This window comes from Scyliorhinus canicula, chromosome 1 (genome assembly GCF_902713615.1).
Source record: "Scyliorhinus canicula chromosome 1, sScyCan1.1, whole genome shotgun sequence".
Classification (NCBI taxonomy): Eukaryota; Metazoa; Chordata; class Chondrichthyes; order Carcharhiniformes; family Scyliorhinidae; genus Scyliorhinus; species Scyliorhinus canicula.
In genome coordinates, this window is record NC_052146.1 from 1,425,459 (window position 1) to 1,442,251 (window position 16,793).

Here is a 16,793-nt window from a genome sequence, read left to right on the forward strand (position 1 = left end):
AGACGACAGCATGACGATCGGTGGGCACCGATCGCGGGCCTGTCCCCTCCCGAGTACAGTCGTGGTGCTCATTCCCCACCAGGCCCCCTACAAGCCCCAAAACGGGCATCTCATGGCGATTTCACGACGGCAGCGACCAGGCGTGGTTTGCGCCGTCGTGAAACGGTTGTGAACAGCAGGCCGCTCGGCCCATCCGGGTCGGAGATCCGTGAAAAACGGCGAGCGGAAATTCTTCCGAGCGGGGGGTGGGAGAATCGCGGGGGGGCGCCAGGGGGTTGTGAAATTAGTCAGGAGGCCCTCCCGCGATTCTCCCACCCAGCGTGGGGAGCGGAGAATCGCGCCCTGTAGGTCTCCTCAGTCACCTGAGAACAGGTGGAAGCAAGTCATCCTCAACTGTAAGGAACTGCCTAAGAAGAAGAGACTTATTATCCTCCTCCAATCTCTTAAAAAGAGCATTCAAGTAACACATTTCTGGCCAAAATTAACCTCCATTTAAAACTCACTGGCATAATTTTGAATGACCTACCTTAGCCAAAAGAAATCCCTCTGAGAAAAGCATGATTTCGCAGATTTGCTGAAGGTCAGGGACAATCACAACCACAGGCCTGAAGAGAGCTTTCACCGATTCGGGAAGCTCTGTACGCCCAGCGTAACCAGGATTCATGGTGATAAAAATACCAATTCGACTATCCAAAGCAATTTCCTGTCCTTCAAACTATATAAACAAGACGAGAGAGAATGCAAGAAAAATGGCCAAGACGTTAGCACCATAATAAGCAGTAAGTGTGCATACATCATTGTTTTTTTATTATTGGGCAATGAGATGTGGGTGTTGCTGGCTGGGCCAGTATTTATTGTCCATCCCAAAGAGCATTTAAGAGACAACCACATTGCTGTGGATCTGGAGTCACATGTGGGCCAGACCGGGTAAGGACGGCAGATTTCCTTCCCTAAAGGACATTAGTGAACCAGGTGTGTTTTTACAACAATTGACCATGGTTTCAAGGTCTTCATTTGCCTTTTAATTGAATTAAAATTCAACCATCTGCTGTAGTGAGATTTGAACCCAGGTCCCCAGAGCATTACTCTGGATCTCTGGATTATTCGCCGGCGACATTACCGCTGTGCCACTGCCTCCCCAGGCTACCACTGTGGCCCCTATGTCTATTCACTGACACTCACCAAGTATCCATTATGGGAAGATGGCAGACATCTTTGAAATTGACAGTAAAAACTAAACTAACTAAAACTTCTAACAATCTTGTGATTAACAGGCCATCTGTTGTAGCTTTAACAAAATCTTAGCCATCTGTTTTTGGAATTTCAATAGGCTCCATTGCCTGTGAGTTGGTTTGTTATGAAAGCTGTGGCTATTATGAATGCTCAGCTGAGTTTCAAAAGATCCAGAACCAGTATAAAATATTTTGTTTGACAGCTTTAAGAGATTATTAAAGGGTTAGCTGTCTTTGATGTGATTAGTAAAATAGATGTTTGTTTCAGTAACAGATTGATCATTGAGGAAATTTGATTTATTTGAAATGGCTTTTTCTGAAGGAGATTTTTTTAATTCAGTGTGTTTGAATGTGTTTGAATGTGGGGAGGCGATGGCGTAGTGGTATTGTCCCTGGACTAATAATCCAGAGAGCCAGAGTAATGCTCTGGGGACCCTGGTTCAAATCCCACCACTGCAGATGTGAAATTTAAATTCATTAAAATATGGAATTAAAAATCTAATGATGACCATGAAACCATTGTCAATTGTCGTAAAAACTCATCTGGTTCAATTATATCCTTTAGGGAAGGAAATCTGCCGTCCTTACCTAGTCTGGCCCACATGTGACTCCAGACCCACAGCAATGTTGGTGACTCTTAAATGCCCTTCGGAATGGGCAATAAATGCTGGCCCAGCCAGCGACGCCCACTTCCCATGAACAATTTTTTTTAAAGCCTGGAAGTATGAAGGACTATGAAGGGGCATGGCAGGTGAAAAAGGGCATGGGAAATATGAGGGGGCATTGAGGTTATGAAGGGGCATGGGAGATATGAGGAGCAAGGAGGGGAATTTGAGGTGATATGAGGAAGCATAGAATCATAGAATTTACATTGCAGAAGGAGGCCATTCGGCCCATCGAGTCTGAACCGGCCCTTGGAAACAGCACCCTACTCAAGCCCACGCCTCCAACCTGTCCCCGTAACCCAGTAACCCCACTTAACCTTTTTGAAAATGGCCAATCGACCTAACCTGCACATCTTTGGATTGTGGGAGGAAACCGGAGCACCCGGAGGAAACCCACGCAGACACGGGGAGAACGTGCAGACTCCGCACAGACAGTGACCCAAACCGGGAATCGAACCTGGGACCCTGGAGCTGTGAAGCGACAGTGCCAACCACTGTCCGGCCGTGCTGCCCTTGGGCATGGGAGAACGGAAATTATGAGGGAGATTGGAGAGTGGATAAGGCTGGTGAGGGTTTAAGGCCTGACATTCATCATTATTACTGACCGAATGTCCCAGAAAAGGAGGCCAAGTTCCATCCTTCTGGTCTGGTATCCAGCTGCCTCTGATGCCACCTCAGGCCTCAAGGTTCAGCCTCTGGCTTTCAGACATGAAAATATGGAGGGCAGAATCTCTTCTAATGGACACATGTCTGAAGTTTCTGGACTTGACCTTGCCACCTCCCCCATGAAAATCCGGCTCACTCTAACTGATGTTCAAATCAAGCTGAGCAGACAATTGCTTTGCGTTATTGGTGCTCCGATAAATTATTTCTGTGCATAAGACCAGCAAACGTTCAATATACAAACTACTACACAGTGAAACAGATTGTTCTAGGAGAAATGTATCATCTGCTCATTTCCAGGAACATGTGATTTCTGCTCTGCAATTGGTCATTTAAAGCAGCGCAGGAATTATTTCTGTGGATTGGGACACACAGGGGAGGGAGGAACCTAAAGAAACGTTAATTTTCAGAAAGAGTAAAATATACTTCTCACCTGGAATCTGGTCAGATGATACATGAGTGCATTGCGGATTGTCTGGATTTGTGAAGACACAACTGACAGGACTGCAGCATCGATACGATTAAACTCATCAAAGCAGCCCCAGGCACCACACTGAGCCAGCCCCGAGAGGATTTTCCCCATTGCCTACAAGAGAAGAGGCATTGATTTTTAAAAATTATTGGTTCTCAGATTAGATGATACTGGAAAGCCTCAGATTCATTGGCCATCCCTCGTTGATCTGAGTGTGTGGTGGTGTTTCCTTTGATACAACTGTGGGGTTAGTTCGGCCAATTTAGAGGGCAGCTAAACGTCAACCTCACAGCGACTGGAGTCACATATTGTCGCAACAATACAAACCTTGGGCAGGATTTAACAGAAACATTTGAAGTGTTATTTAGGGCGTGATTGGCCACATTGGCAAGATCGCGGCCCATATTTAATGACACTTAGTGACGGAAATGAGCCCCCACAGCTTTCTCGGCCATCACTGGCTTTATCGGCGTCTGATTCACCACACTTGCGCCACAGCAACTTGACGCTAACAAGGTAGAGCTCCTTTTAAACGCTCCCTCACCACTCACTCCCAGTCAACACACAAGCACGGCAGCTCTCAGACCTGATCCTCGTTTTGGGGATACCGAACTGGCCTGGCTTCTAGATGCCATTGATATAAAACGGAACGTCATGTTCCCCCAAGGGGGTCCGACAACCTGTAGCAGGGTCACCAACGCTGCCTGGGGGGCAGTGGCTGTCAGTGCGGGCAGCGTGACCAGGAGGAACGCTCTACAATATGGGCAAATGACCAATGATCTGCACCGAGTTGCAAGGGTGAGTTACCCCCTCTCTCCTGGCATCAGTTACCACATCTCTCCTGGCATCAGTTACCCCTCTCTCCTGGCATCAGTTACCCCTCTCTCCTGGCATCAGTTACCACATCTCTCCTGGCATCAGTTACCCCTCTCTCCTGGCATCAGTTACCACATCTCTCCTGGCATCAGTTACCCCCTCTCTCCTGGCACCAGTTACCCCCTCTCTCCTGGCATCAGTTACCCCTCTCTCCTGGCATCAGTTACCCCCTCTCTCCTGGCATCAGTTACCCCCTCTCTCCTGGCATCAGTTACCCCTCTCTCCTGACATCAGTTACCCCCTCTCTCCTGGCATCAGTTACCACATCTCTCCTGGCATCAGTTACCCCCTCTCTCCTGGCATCAGTTACCCCTCTCTCCTGACATCAGTTACCCCCTCTCTCCTGGCATCAGTTACCCCCTCTCTCCTGGCATCAGTTACCCCTCTCTCCTGGCATCAGTTACCACATCTCTCCTGGCATCAGTTACCACATCTCTCCTGGCATCAGTTACCCCCTCTCTCCTGGCATCAGTTACCCCTCTCTCCTGGCATCAGTTACCACATCTCTCCTGGCATCAGTTACCCCCTCTCTCCTGGCATCAGTTACCCCTCTCTCCTGGCATCAGTTCCCCCCTCTCTCCTGGCATCAGTTACCCCCCTCTCCTGGCATCAGTTACCCCTCTCTCCTGGCATCAGTTACCACATCTCTCCTGGCATCAGTTACCCCCTCTCTCCTGCATCAGTTACCACATCTCTCCTGGCATCAATTACCCCCTCTCTCCTGGCATCAGTTCCCCCCTCTCTCCTGGCATCAGTTACCCCCCTCTCCTGGCATCAGTTACCCCTCTCTCCTGGCATCAGTTACCACATCTCTCCTGGCATCAGTTACCCCCTCTCTCCTGCATCAGTTACCACATCTCTCCTGGCATCAATTACCCCCTCTCTCCTGGCATCAGTTACCCCTCTCTCCTGGCATCAGTTACCCCCTCTCTCCTGGCATCAGTTACCACATCTCTCCTGGCATCAATTACCCCCTCTCTCCTGGCATCAGTTACCCCCTCTCTCCTGGCATCAGTTACCCCCTCTCTCCTGGCATCAGTTACCCCTCTCTCCTGGCATCAGTTACCCCCTCTCTCCTGGCATCAGTTACCCCCTCTCTCCTGGCATCAGTTACCCCTCTCTCCTGGCATCAGTTACCCCCTCTCTCCTGGCATCAGTTACCACATCTCTCCTGGCATCAGTTACCCCCTCTCTCCTGCATCAGTTACCCCCTCTCTCCTGGCATCAGTTACCCCTCTCTCCTGGCATCAGTTACCCCCTCTCTCCTGGCATCAGTTACCCCCTCTCTCCTGGCATCAGTTACCCCCTCTCTCCTGGCATCAGTTACCCCTCTCTCCTGGCATCAGTTACCCCCTCTCTCCTGGCATCAGTTACCCCCTCTCTCCTGCATCAGTTACCCCCTCTCTCCTGGCATCAGTTACCCCTCTCTCCTGGCATCAGTTACCCCCTCTCTCCTGGCATCAGTTACCCCCTCTCTCCTGGCATCAGTTACCCCCTCTCTCCTGGCATCAGTTACCACATCTCTCCTGGCATCAGTTACCACATCTCTCCTGGCATCAGTTACCACATCTCTCCTGGCATCAGTTACCCCTCTCTCCTGGCATCAGTTACCCCTCTCTCCTGGCATCATTTACCCCCTCTCTCCTGGCATCAGTTACCCCCTCTCTCCTGGCATCAGTTACCCCCTCTCTCCTGACATCAGTTACCCCCTCTCTCCTGGCATCAGTTACCCCCTCTCTCCTGGCATCAGTTACCCCCTCTCTCCTGACATCAGTTACCCCCTCTCTCCTGGCATCAGTTACCCCCTCTCTCCTAGCATCAGTTACCCCTCTCTCCTGGCATCAGTTACCCCCTCTCTCCTGGCATCAATTACCCCCTCGCTCCTGGCATCAGTTACCCCTCTCTCCTGGCATCAGTTACCCCTCTCTCCTGGCATCAGTTACCCCTCTCTCCTGGCATCAGATACCCCCTCTCTCCTGGCATCAGTTACCCCCTCTCTCCTGGCATCAGTTACCCCTCTCTCCTGGCATCAGTTACCCCCTCTCTCCTGGCATCAATTACCCCCTCTCTCCTGGCATCAGTTACCCCTCTCTCCTGGCATCAGTTACCCCTCTCTCCTGGCATCAGTTACCCCTCTCTCCTGGCATCAGTTACCCCTCTCTCCTGGCATCAGTTACCCCCTCTCTCCTGGCATCAGTTACCAGATCTCTCCTGGCATCAGTTACCCCCTCTCTCCTGGCATCAGTTACCCCTCTCTCCTGGCATCAGTTACCCCTCTCTCCTGGCATCAGTTACCCCCTCTCTCCTGCATCAGTTACCCCCTCTCTCCTGGCATCAGTTACCCTCTCTCTCCTGGCATCAGTTACCCCCTCTCTCCTGCATCAGTTACCCCCTCTCTCCTGGCATCAGTTACCCCCTCTCTCCTGGCATCAGTTACCCCTCTCTCCTGGCATCAGTTACCCCCTCTCTCCTGGCATCAGTTACCCCTCTCTCCTGGCATCAGTTACCCCCTCTCTCCTGGCATCAGTTACCCCTCTCTCCTGGCATCAGTTACCCCCTCTCTCCTGGCATCAGTTACCACATCTCTCCTGGCATCAGTTACCCCCTCTCTCCTGGCATCAGTTACCCCCTCTCTCCTGGCATCAGTTACCCCTCTCTCCTGGCATCAGTTACCACATCTCTCCTGGCATCAGCTACCACATCTCTCCTGGCATCAGTTACCCCCTCTCTCCTGGCATCAGTTACCCCCTCTCTCCTGGCATCAGTTACCACATCTCTCCTGGCATCAGTTACCCCCTCTCTCCTGGCATCAGTTACCCCCTCTCTCATGGCATCAGTTACCCCTCTCTCCTGACATCAGTTACCCCCTCTCTCCTGGCATCAGTTACCACATCTCTCCTGGCATCAGTTACCACATCTCTCCTGGCATCAGTTACCCCCTCTCTCCTGGCATCAGTTACCCATCTCTCCTGGCATCAGTTACCACATCTCTCCTGGCATCAGTTACCCCCTCTCTCCTGGCATCAGTTACCCCTCTCTCCTGGCATCAGTTCCCCCCTCTCTCCTGGCATCAGTTACCCCTCTCTCCTGGCATCAGTTACCCCTCTCTCCTGGCATCAGTTACCCCCTCTCTCCTGGCATCAGTTACCCCCTCTCTCCTGGCATCAGTTACCCCCTCTCTCCTGGCATCAGTTACCCCTCTCTCCTGGCATCAGTTACCACATCTCTCCTGGCATCAGTTACCCCCTCTCTCCTGGCATCAGTTACCCCTCTCTCCTGGCATCAGTTACCCCTCTCTCCTGGCATCAGTTACCACATCTCTCCTGGCATCAGTTACCCCCTCTCTCCTGGCATCAATTACCCCTCTCTCTCCTGGCATCAGTTACCCCCTCTCTCCTGGCATCAGTTACCCCCTCTCTCCTGGCATCAGTTACCCCCTCTCTCCTGGCATCAGTTACCCCTCTCTCCTGGCATCAGTTACCCCCTCTCTCCTGGCATCAGTTACCACATCTCTCCTGGCATCAGTTACCCCCTCTCTCCTGGCATCAGTTACCCCTCTCTCCTGGCATCAATTACCCCCTCTCTCCTGACATCAGTTACCCCCTCTCTCCTGGCATCAGTTACCACATCTCTCCTGGCATCAATTACCCCCCTCTCTCCTGGCATCAGTTACCCCCTCTCTCCTGGCATCAGTTACCCCCTCTCTCCTGGCATCAGTTACCCCCTCTCTCCTGGCATCAGTTACCCCCTCTCTCCTGGCATCAGTTACCCCCTCTCTCCTGGCATCAGTTACCACATCTCTCCTGGCATCAGTTACCCCTCTCTCCTGGCATCATTTACCCCCTCTCTCCTGGCATCAGTTACCCCCTCTCTCCTGCATCAGTTACCCCCTCTCTCCTGGCATCAGTTACCCCTCTCTCCTGGCATCATTTACCCCCTCTCTCCTGGCATCAGTTACCACATCGCTCCTGGCATCAGTTACCCCTCTCTCCTGGCATCAGTTACCACTCTCTCCTGGCATCAGTTACCCCCTCTCTCCTGGCATCAGTTACCCCCTCTCTCCTGGCATCAGTTACCCCCTCTCTCCTGGCATCAGTTACCTCCTCTCTCCTGGCATCAGTTACCCCCTCTCTCCTGGCATCAGTTACCTCCTCTCTCCTGGCATCAGTTACCCCCTCTCTCCTGACATCAATTACCCCCTCTCTCCTGGCATCAATTACCCCCTCTCTCCTGGCATCAGTTACCCCTCTCTCCTGGCATCAGTTACCCCTCTCTCCTGGCATCAGTTACCCCTCTCTCCTGGCATCAGTTACCCCCTCTCTCCTGGCATCAGTTACCAGATCTCTCCTGGCATCAGTTACCACATCTCTCCTGGCATCAGTTACCCCCTCTCTCCTGGCATCAGTTACCCCTCTCTCCTGGCATCAGTTACCCCTCTCTCCTGGCATCAGCTACCACATCTCTCCTGGCATCAGTTACCCCCTCTCTCCTGGCATCAGTTACCCCTCTCTCCTGGCATCAGCTACCACATCTCTCCTGGCATCAGTTACCCCCTCTCTCCTGGCATCAGTTACCCCTCTCTCCTGGCATCAGTTACCACATCTCTCCTGGCATCAGCTACCACATCTCTCCTGGCATCAGTTACCCCCTCTCTCCTGGCATCAGTTACCCCCTCTCTCCTGGAATCAGTTACCACATCTCTCCTGGCATCAGTTACCCCCTCTCTCCTGGCATCAGTTACCCCCTCTCTCCTGGCATCAGTTACCCCCTCTCTCCTGGCATCAGTTACCCCCTCTCTCCTGGCATCAGTTACCCCCTCTCATCTGTCATCAGTTACCCCCTCTCTCCTGGCATCAGTTACCACATCTCTCCTGGCATCAGTTACCCCCTCTCTCCTGACATCAGTTACCCCTCTCTCCTGGCATCAGTTACCCCCTCTCTCCTGGCATCAGTTACCCCCTCTCTCCTGGCATCAGTTACCCCCTCTCTCCTGGCATCAGTTACCCCCTCTCTCCTGGCATCAGTTACCCCCTCTCTCCTGGCATCAGTTACCACATCTCTCCTGGCATCAGTTACCCCCTCTCTCCTGGCATCAGTTACCCCTCTCTCCTGGCATCAGTTACCACATCTCTCCTGGCATCAGGTACCCCCTCTGTCCTGGCATCAGTTACCCCTCTCTCCTGGCATCAGTTACCCCCTCTCTCCTGGCATCAGTTACCCCTCTCTCCTGGCATCAGTTACCCCTCTCTCCTGGCATCAGTTACCCCTCTCTCCTGGCATCAGTTACCCCCTCTCTCCTGGCATCAGTTACCTCTCTCTCCTGACATCAGTTACCCCCTCTCTCCTGGCATCAGTTACCCCCTCTCTCCTGGCATCAGTTACCCCTCTCTCCTGGCATCAGTTACCCCCTCTCTCCTGGCATCAGTTACCCCCTCTCTCCTGGCATCAGTTACCCCTCTCTCCTGGCATCAGTTACCCCCTCTCTCCTGGCATCAGTTACCCCCTCTCTCCTGGCATCAGTTACCACATCTCTCCTGGCATCAGTTACCCCCTCTCTCCTGGCGTCAGTTACCACATCTCTCCTGGCATCAGTTACCCCCTCTCTCGTGGCATCAGTTACCCCCTCTCTCCTGGCATCAGTTACCACATCTCTCCTGGCATCAGTTACCCCCTCTGTCCTGGCATCAGTTACCCCTCTCTCCTGGCATCAGTTACCCCCTCTCTCCTGGCATCAGTTACCCCTCTCTCCTGGCATCAGTTACCCCCTCTCTCCTGGCATCAGTTACCCCCTCTGTCCTGGCATCAGTTACCCCCTCTCTCCTGGCATCAGTTACCCCTCTCTCCTGGCATCAGTTACCCCCTCTCTCCTGGCATCAGTTACCCCCTCTCTCCTGGCATCAGTTACCTCTCTCTCCTGACATCAGTTACCCCCTCTCTCCTGGCATCAGTTACCCCCTCTCTCCTGGCATCAGTTACCCCCTCTCTCCTGGCATCAGTTACCACATCTCTCCTGGCATCAGTTACCCCCTCTCTCCTGGCATCAGTTACCCCCTCTCTTCTGGCATCAGTTACCCCTCTCTCCTGGCATCAGTTACCCCTCTCCCCTGGCATCAGTTACCCCCTCTCTCCTGGCATCAGTTACCCCTCTCTCCTGGCATCAGTTACCCCTCTCTCCTGGCATCAGTTACCCCTCTCTCCTGGCATCAGTTACCCCCTCTCTCCTGGCATCAGTTACCCCTCTCTCCTGGCATCAGTTACCCCCTCTCTCCTGGCATCAGTTACCCCCTCTCTCCTGGCATCAGTTACCCCTCTCTCCTGGCATCAGTTACCCCTCTCTCCTGGCATCAGTTACCACATCTCTCCTGGCATCAGTTACCCCCTCTCTCCTGGCCTCAGTTACCCCCTCTCTCCTGCATCAGTTACCCCCTCTCTCCTGGCATCAGTTACCCCCTCTCTCCTGGCATCAGTTACCACATCTCTCCTGGCATCAGTTCCGCCTGCACCCCTCAAATTCCCAAACCCCCCTCCTCCCCTTCAAATCCATCGGCTGACACGTCGCACCCTCCCCCACCTTCAACTTGATGCTTGCTCCTCAGAATCCGCTGCCACCCACCAGCACAACCCTTCTGTCCAGGCGGAGTAGCCACACATGCCACCTGCTATAGACGCCCCCTGGCATATCAAGCATGCGGCTCACAATGCCCTCTCTTTGTTTCCGCAGGAGAAGATGGACCATAATAAACGGAAAAGGGCCAAGACTTCGTTAAAGAGCACAGAGAGAGAGGCAAAACGCGAAGAGAATGGTAGGGACAGAGAAAAACAAAGAATAACTTGATCAGAAAACAATAAGTTGGTAAGAAATTGCTGGTAAAAAATTGCTAATTTGCCTGACCTATTGGGTGCGATTCTCCGAAATGGAGACTAAGTGTTTGCGCCATCGTGAACACCGTCGCGTTTCACGACGGCACGAAAAGGGCGCAGGGACTACCGATTCTGACCCCCACAGGGGGCCAGCACGGCGCTGGAGCGGTTCAAGCCGCTCCAGCCTCCCTTCCTGGCGGCAAATGGACGCCGCCCCAACCCGCACATGCATAGTTGGGCTGTGCCAAACCGCGCATGCGGGGGGGGGGGGGGGGAATTCTTCAGCGCGCCGGGCCCAACGCAACATGGCGTGGGGGTTCAGGGGCCGGCCACGCAACAAAGTAGGCCTGGGGTGGGGCCGGCCCGCCGATCGGTGGGCCCTGATCGCAGACCAGACCCCATCGGAGGCCCCCCCCCCCCCACCCCTGTGAAGGAGTGCTTTTCCCCGCCCCACAGGCCGCCCCCTCTACGCGCAGAGTTCCCGCCGGCTGCGAGCAGGGGTGAACGGCGCCGGCGGTACTCTGCCGTTTCCATGCGGCAGCTCAGACCATCCGGGCCGGAGAATCGGCGGCCCACGACCAAACGCACCGGCGCAAATGGCGTCGATTCTCCGCACTTCAGAGAATCGTGCGCGGCGTCGGGGCGGGGTTGCAATGATTCTCCGGCCCGGCACGGGGCTGGGAGAATCGCGCCCAGTATTTACTCTCAGTTTAAAGGAAAGAAGGAGAAATATTATACAAATTTGAAAGACTAAAACCAGCTGGAAATTTAAATAGCGAAACTACTAAAAATCAATAGAAGGCAGAGAGTAGCAATGGAAGGGTGCTTTCCTGATTGAAGGGCTGTGGCTAGTGGTGTTCCGCAGGGATCAGTGCTGGGACCTTTGCTGTTCGTAGTATATATAAATGATTTGGAGGAAAATGTAACTGGTGTGATTAGTGAGTTTGCAGACGACACAAAGGTTGGTGGAATTGTGGATAGCGATGGGGAATGTCAGAGGATACAGCAGGATTTAGATTGTTTGGAGACTTGGGATGAGATGGCAGATGGAATTTAATCCGGACAAATGTGAGGGAATGCATTTTGGAAGATCTAATGCAGGTAGGGAATATACAGTGAATGGTAGAACCCTCAAAGAGTATTGACAGTCAGAGAGATCTAGGTGTACAGGTCCACAGGTCACTGAAAGGGGCAACACAGGTGGAGAAGGTAGTCAAGAAGCCATACAGCATGCTTGCCTTCATTGGCCGGGGCATTGAGTATAAAAATTGGCAAGTCATGTTGCAGCTGTATAGAACCTTAGTTAGGCCACACTTGGAGTATAGTGTTCAATTCTGGTCGCCACACTACCAGAAGGATGTGGAGGCTTTAGAGAGGGTGTAAAAGAGATTTACCAGGATGTTGCCTGGTGTGGAGGGCATTAGCTACGAGGAGAGATTGAATAAACTCGGTTTGTTCTCACTGGAATGACGGAGGTTGAGGGGCGACCTGATAGAGGTCTACAAAATTATGAGGGGCATAGACAGAATGGATAGTTAGATAGTCACCTTTTTCCCAGGGTAGAGGGGTCAATTACTAGGGGGCATAGGTTTAAGGTGCGAGGGGCAAGGTTTAGAGGAGATGTACGAGGCAAGTTTTTTTACACAGAGGGTAGTGGGTGCCTGGAACTCGCTGCCGGAGGAGGTGGTGGAAGCAGGGACGATACTTGCCTTTCCAGTTAGAATATGGAGCGAATCAGTGAGGGCTCTGTACATTCGAGCTCCAACACTTTGGAAGGAGAAATGGAGGCATAGACTATTTTCTAAAGACTATTTTATAAATGGGGAGATGCTTAGGAAATCAGAAGCACAAAGGGACTTGGGAGTCTTTGTTCACGATTCTCCTCAGGTTAACATGCAGGTTTAGTCAGCAGTTAGGAAAGCAAATGCAATGTTGGCATTCATGTCGAGGGGGCTAGAATACAAGACCAGGGATGTACTTCTGAGGCTGTATAAGGCTGTGGTCTGATCCCATTTGAGGTATTGTGAGCAGTTGTGGGCCCCGTATTTAAGGAAGGGCGTGCTGGCCTTGAAAAGGGTTCAGAGGAGGTTCACAAGAACAATCCCTGAATGAAGAGCTTGTCAGATGAGGAACGGTTGAGGACTCTGGGTCTGTAATCGGAGTTCAGAAGGATGAGGGGGGATCTTATTGAAACTTACAGGATACTGCGAGGCCTGGATAGAGTGGACGTGGAGAGGATGTTTCCACTTGTAGGAAAAACTAGAACCAGAGGACACAATCTCAGACTAAAGGGACGATCCTTTAAAACTGAGATGAGGAGGAATTTCTTCAGCCAGAGGGTGGTGAATCTGTGGAACTCTTTGCCGCAGAAGGCTGTGGAGGCCAAATCACTGAGTGTCTTTAAGACAGAGATAGATAGGTTCTTGATTAATAAGGGGATCAGGGGTTATGGGGAGAAGGCAGGAGAATAGGGATGAGAAAAATATCAGCCATGATTGAATGGTGGAGCAGACTCGATGGGCTGAGTGGCCTAATTCTGCTCCTATGTCTTATGGTCTAACATAGGTGTGAGCTCACTGTCAATGTCACCCAGAGGACAAGGATCCCATTACAACTGTGACAGTGTGGGCAAGAGTGCAGCGATTTCCCCAAAGGGAGGGAAATTCAACAGTTTGATCATAGAATTTACAGTGCAGACGGAGGCCATTCGTAAAGAGCACCCTACCCATTCGTAAAGAGCACCCTACCCATTCGTAAAGAGCACCCTACCCTTTCAGAAACAGCACCCTACCATTTCGGAAACAGCACCCTACCCATTCAGAAACAGCACCCTACCCATTCGTAAAGAGCACCCTACCCATTCAGAAACAGCACCCCACCCATTCGTAAAGAGCACCCTACCCATTCAGAAACAGCACCCTACCATTTCGGAAACAGCACCCTACCCATTCAGAAACAGCACCCTACCCATTCAGAAACAGCACCCTACCCATTCAGAAACAGCACCCTCCCCATTCAGAAACAGCACCCTACCCATTCAGAAACAGCACCCTCCCCATTCGGAAACAGCACCCTCCCCATTCAGAAACAGCACCCTACCCATTCAGAAACAGCACCCTACCCATTCAGAAACAGCACCCCACCCATTCGTATAGAGCACCCCACCCATTCGTAAAGAGCACCCTACCCATTCGTAAAGAGCACCCTACCCTTTCAGAAAGAGCACCCCACCCATTTGTAAAGAGCACCCTACCCTTTCAGAAAGAGCATCCTACCCATTCGTAAAGAGCACCCTACCCTTTCAGAAAGAGCACCCCACCCATTCGGAAACAGCACCCTACCCATTCGTAAAGAGCACCCTTCCCTTTTGGAAACAGCACCCTACCTATTCGTAAAGAGCACCCTTCCCTTTCAGAAACAGCACCCTACCCATTCGTAAAGAGCACCCTTCCCTTTCGGAAACAGCACCCTACCTATTCGTAAAGAGCACCCTTCCCTTTCAGAAACAGCACCCTACCCATTCGTAAAGAGCACCCTTCCCTTTTGGAAACAGCACCCTACCTATTCGTAAAGAGCACCCTTCCCTTTCAGAAACAGCACCCTACCCATTCGTAAAGAGCACCCTTCCCTTTCAGAAACAGCACCCTACCCATTCGTAAAGAGCACCCTTCCCTTTCGGAAACAGCACCCTACCTATTCGTAAAGAGCACCCTTCCCTTTCAGAAACAGCACCCTACCCATTCGTAAAGAGCACCCTACCCATTTGTAAACAGCACCCTACCCATTCGTAAAGAGCACCCTACCCATTCGTAAAGAGCACCCTACCTATTCGTAAAGAGCACCCTACCCATTTGTAAAGAGCACCCTACCCATTTGTAAAGAGCACCCTACCCTTTTGGAAACAGCACCCTACCCATTCGGAAACAGCACCCTACCTTTTTGGAAACAGCACCCTACTCTTTATGAAAGAGCACCATACCCAAGCCCACACCATCATTCTATCCCCATAACCCAGTAATCCCACCCAACCTTTTTGGACACTAATGGGCAATTCAGAATGTCCAAACCATCCATCTGCACATCTTTGGACTGCGGGAGGAAACCGGAGCACCCGGAGGAAACCCACACAGACACGGGGAGAACGTCCAGACTCCGCACAGACAGTGACCCAGCGGGGAATTGATCCTGGGACCCTGGAGCTGTGAAGCAACTGTGCTAACCACTATGCTAGGGGCTGGTTTAGCTCACTCGGCTAAATCGCTGGCTTTTAAAGCAGACCAAGCAGGCCAGCAGCGCGGGTTCGATTCCCGTACCAGCCTCCCCGGACAGGCGCCGGAATGTGGTGACTAGGGGCTTTTCACAGTAACTTCATTGAAGCCTACTCGTGACAATAAGCGATTTTCATTTTTTCATTTCATGCAACCGTGCAGCCCATGTTGGGTTGCACTGAGAGTGCTGCCAGCCCTGTCCCAGGTCAGTATCCAGCCTGCTCAGGCAGCTAATGGATGCAGCAACCAAATGCAGGAAAGGAAGAAAATCTAAACAATTACTAGAAAGAAAAAGAAAAAATTATAAACTTGTTCAGGGTAACTCAGCAAGATGTGTGATGAACAGTTACGCGATAGAATCACAAAATTGTTAAGGTGCAGAATGGGGCCATTTGGCCCATCATGTTTGTACCAGCTCCCTGAATGAGCAATTTTCTCTGTGCCATTCTCCCCATAACTCTGCACATTCTTCCTTTTCAGATCACAGTCCAATTCTTTTTGGGATGCTTCGATTGAACCTGCCTCCGCCACACTTTCAGGCAGAACATTCCGGATATTAACCACTCACTGCATCACCTTTACTTCTTTTTCCAGTTACTTTGGACCCATCCCCTCTCATTTTTGATCCTTTTCTGAGCAGGAACGGTTTCTGTCTCTCGACTCTGTCCAGAACTCTCATGATATTGAACATGTCCATCAAATCTCCACTCAGCCCTCAGTTAATTACTGAGGTACTTTCTCAAATCTGAAACCTAATAAAGGACAAATATTAATCCTTACTTTGAAATCCATGCCTTCCCCACAATTTGTTACGACACACAGCAATCCAAGGGCCTTGGCCAAGTCTTTCGTTGTCTCTGTTTTGCCCGTGCCAGCTGGTCCTGCTGGCGCTCCACCAAGGTACATGGACAATGCCTGAGGGACAAGAAGGAGATCCCACTGAGATCGGCAAGTGACATTCAACAATATTTACCCTTTGATATTTTCATGGTTTTGTTAAGTTGATTTGATTGTTTAGATCTGGTACCTGTGTCAGTGTCAGATATATACGGTCTGTGAGAGGAGTGATCACCAGGCGACCATTCAAACCCATGTATTCGTACCCGTAGTCAAAGGTGCCCGTACACTGATGGACCCTCAGGTCATCCACCGCCCGTTCCCAGTAGAAGCGAAGTTGACTCTCCCATTCAAACTCTCGGGCATCCATTATACTAATTAATAGTAAAAGTGCAAATTAACTGTTAATGTACAATGAGAAGAACCAGCAATCAAGTGGAAAATGAAAACAACAGTTATAATTGCAAATTTGTTTGTTTCCTCAATCTCTTTCTCCTGACCTTGGGCACATATTGGTATTGGGGGTACAATTCCATGGGCTGTTGATGTGAGTACACTGAGCTACTGTCTGTGGAGTTTGTCTGAGTGAGTGAGTGAGTGAGTGAGTGAGTGAGTGAGTGAGTGAGTGAGTGAGTGAGTGAGTGAGTGAGTGAGTGAGTGAGTGAGTGAGTGAGTGAGTGAGTACACTGAGCTACTGTCTGTGGAGTTTGTCTGTCAGAGTGAGTGAGTGAGTGAGTACACTGAGCTACTGTCTGTGGAGTTTGTCTGTCTGTCTGAGTGAGTGAGTGAGTGAGTGAGTGAGTGAGTGAGTGAGTGAGTGAGTGAGTGAGTACACTGAGCTACTGTCTGTGGAGTTTGTCTGTCTGAGTGAGTGAGTGAGTGAGTGAGTGAGTGAGTGAGTGAGTGAGTGAGTGAGTGA

At 51.5% G+C, this 16,793-nt stretch overlaps 1 protein-coding gene across 1 annotated transcript in view; it reads right to left on the reverse strand.

Moving 5' to 3' along the window:
• Nucleotides 1–16,793, reverse strand: part of LOC119977131 (dynein heavy chain 10, axonemal-like) — a 552,876-nt gene that overhangs the window by 286,064 nt on the left and 250,019 nt on the right. Inside the window, 4 exon segments of the mRNA XM_038817763.1 lie at nt 527–715; nt 2,994–3,146; nt 15,818–15,952; nt 16,065–16,248. Coding sequence (XP_038673691.1) covers nt 527–715; nt 2,994–3,146; nt 15,818–15,952; nt 16,065–16,248 — 661 coding nt within the window.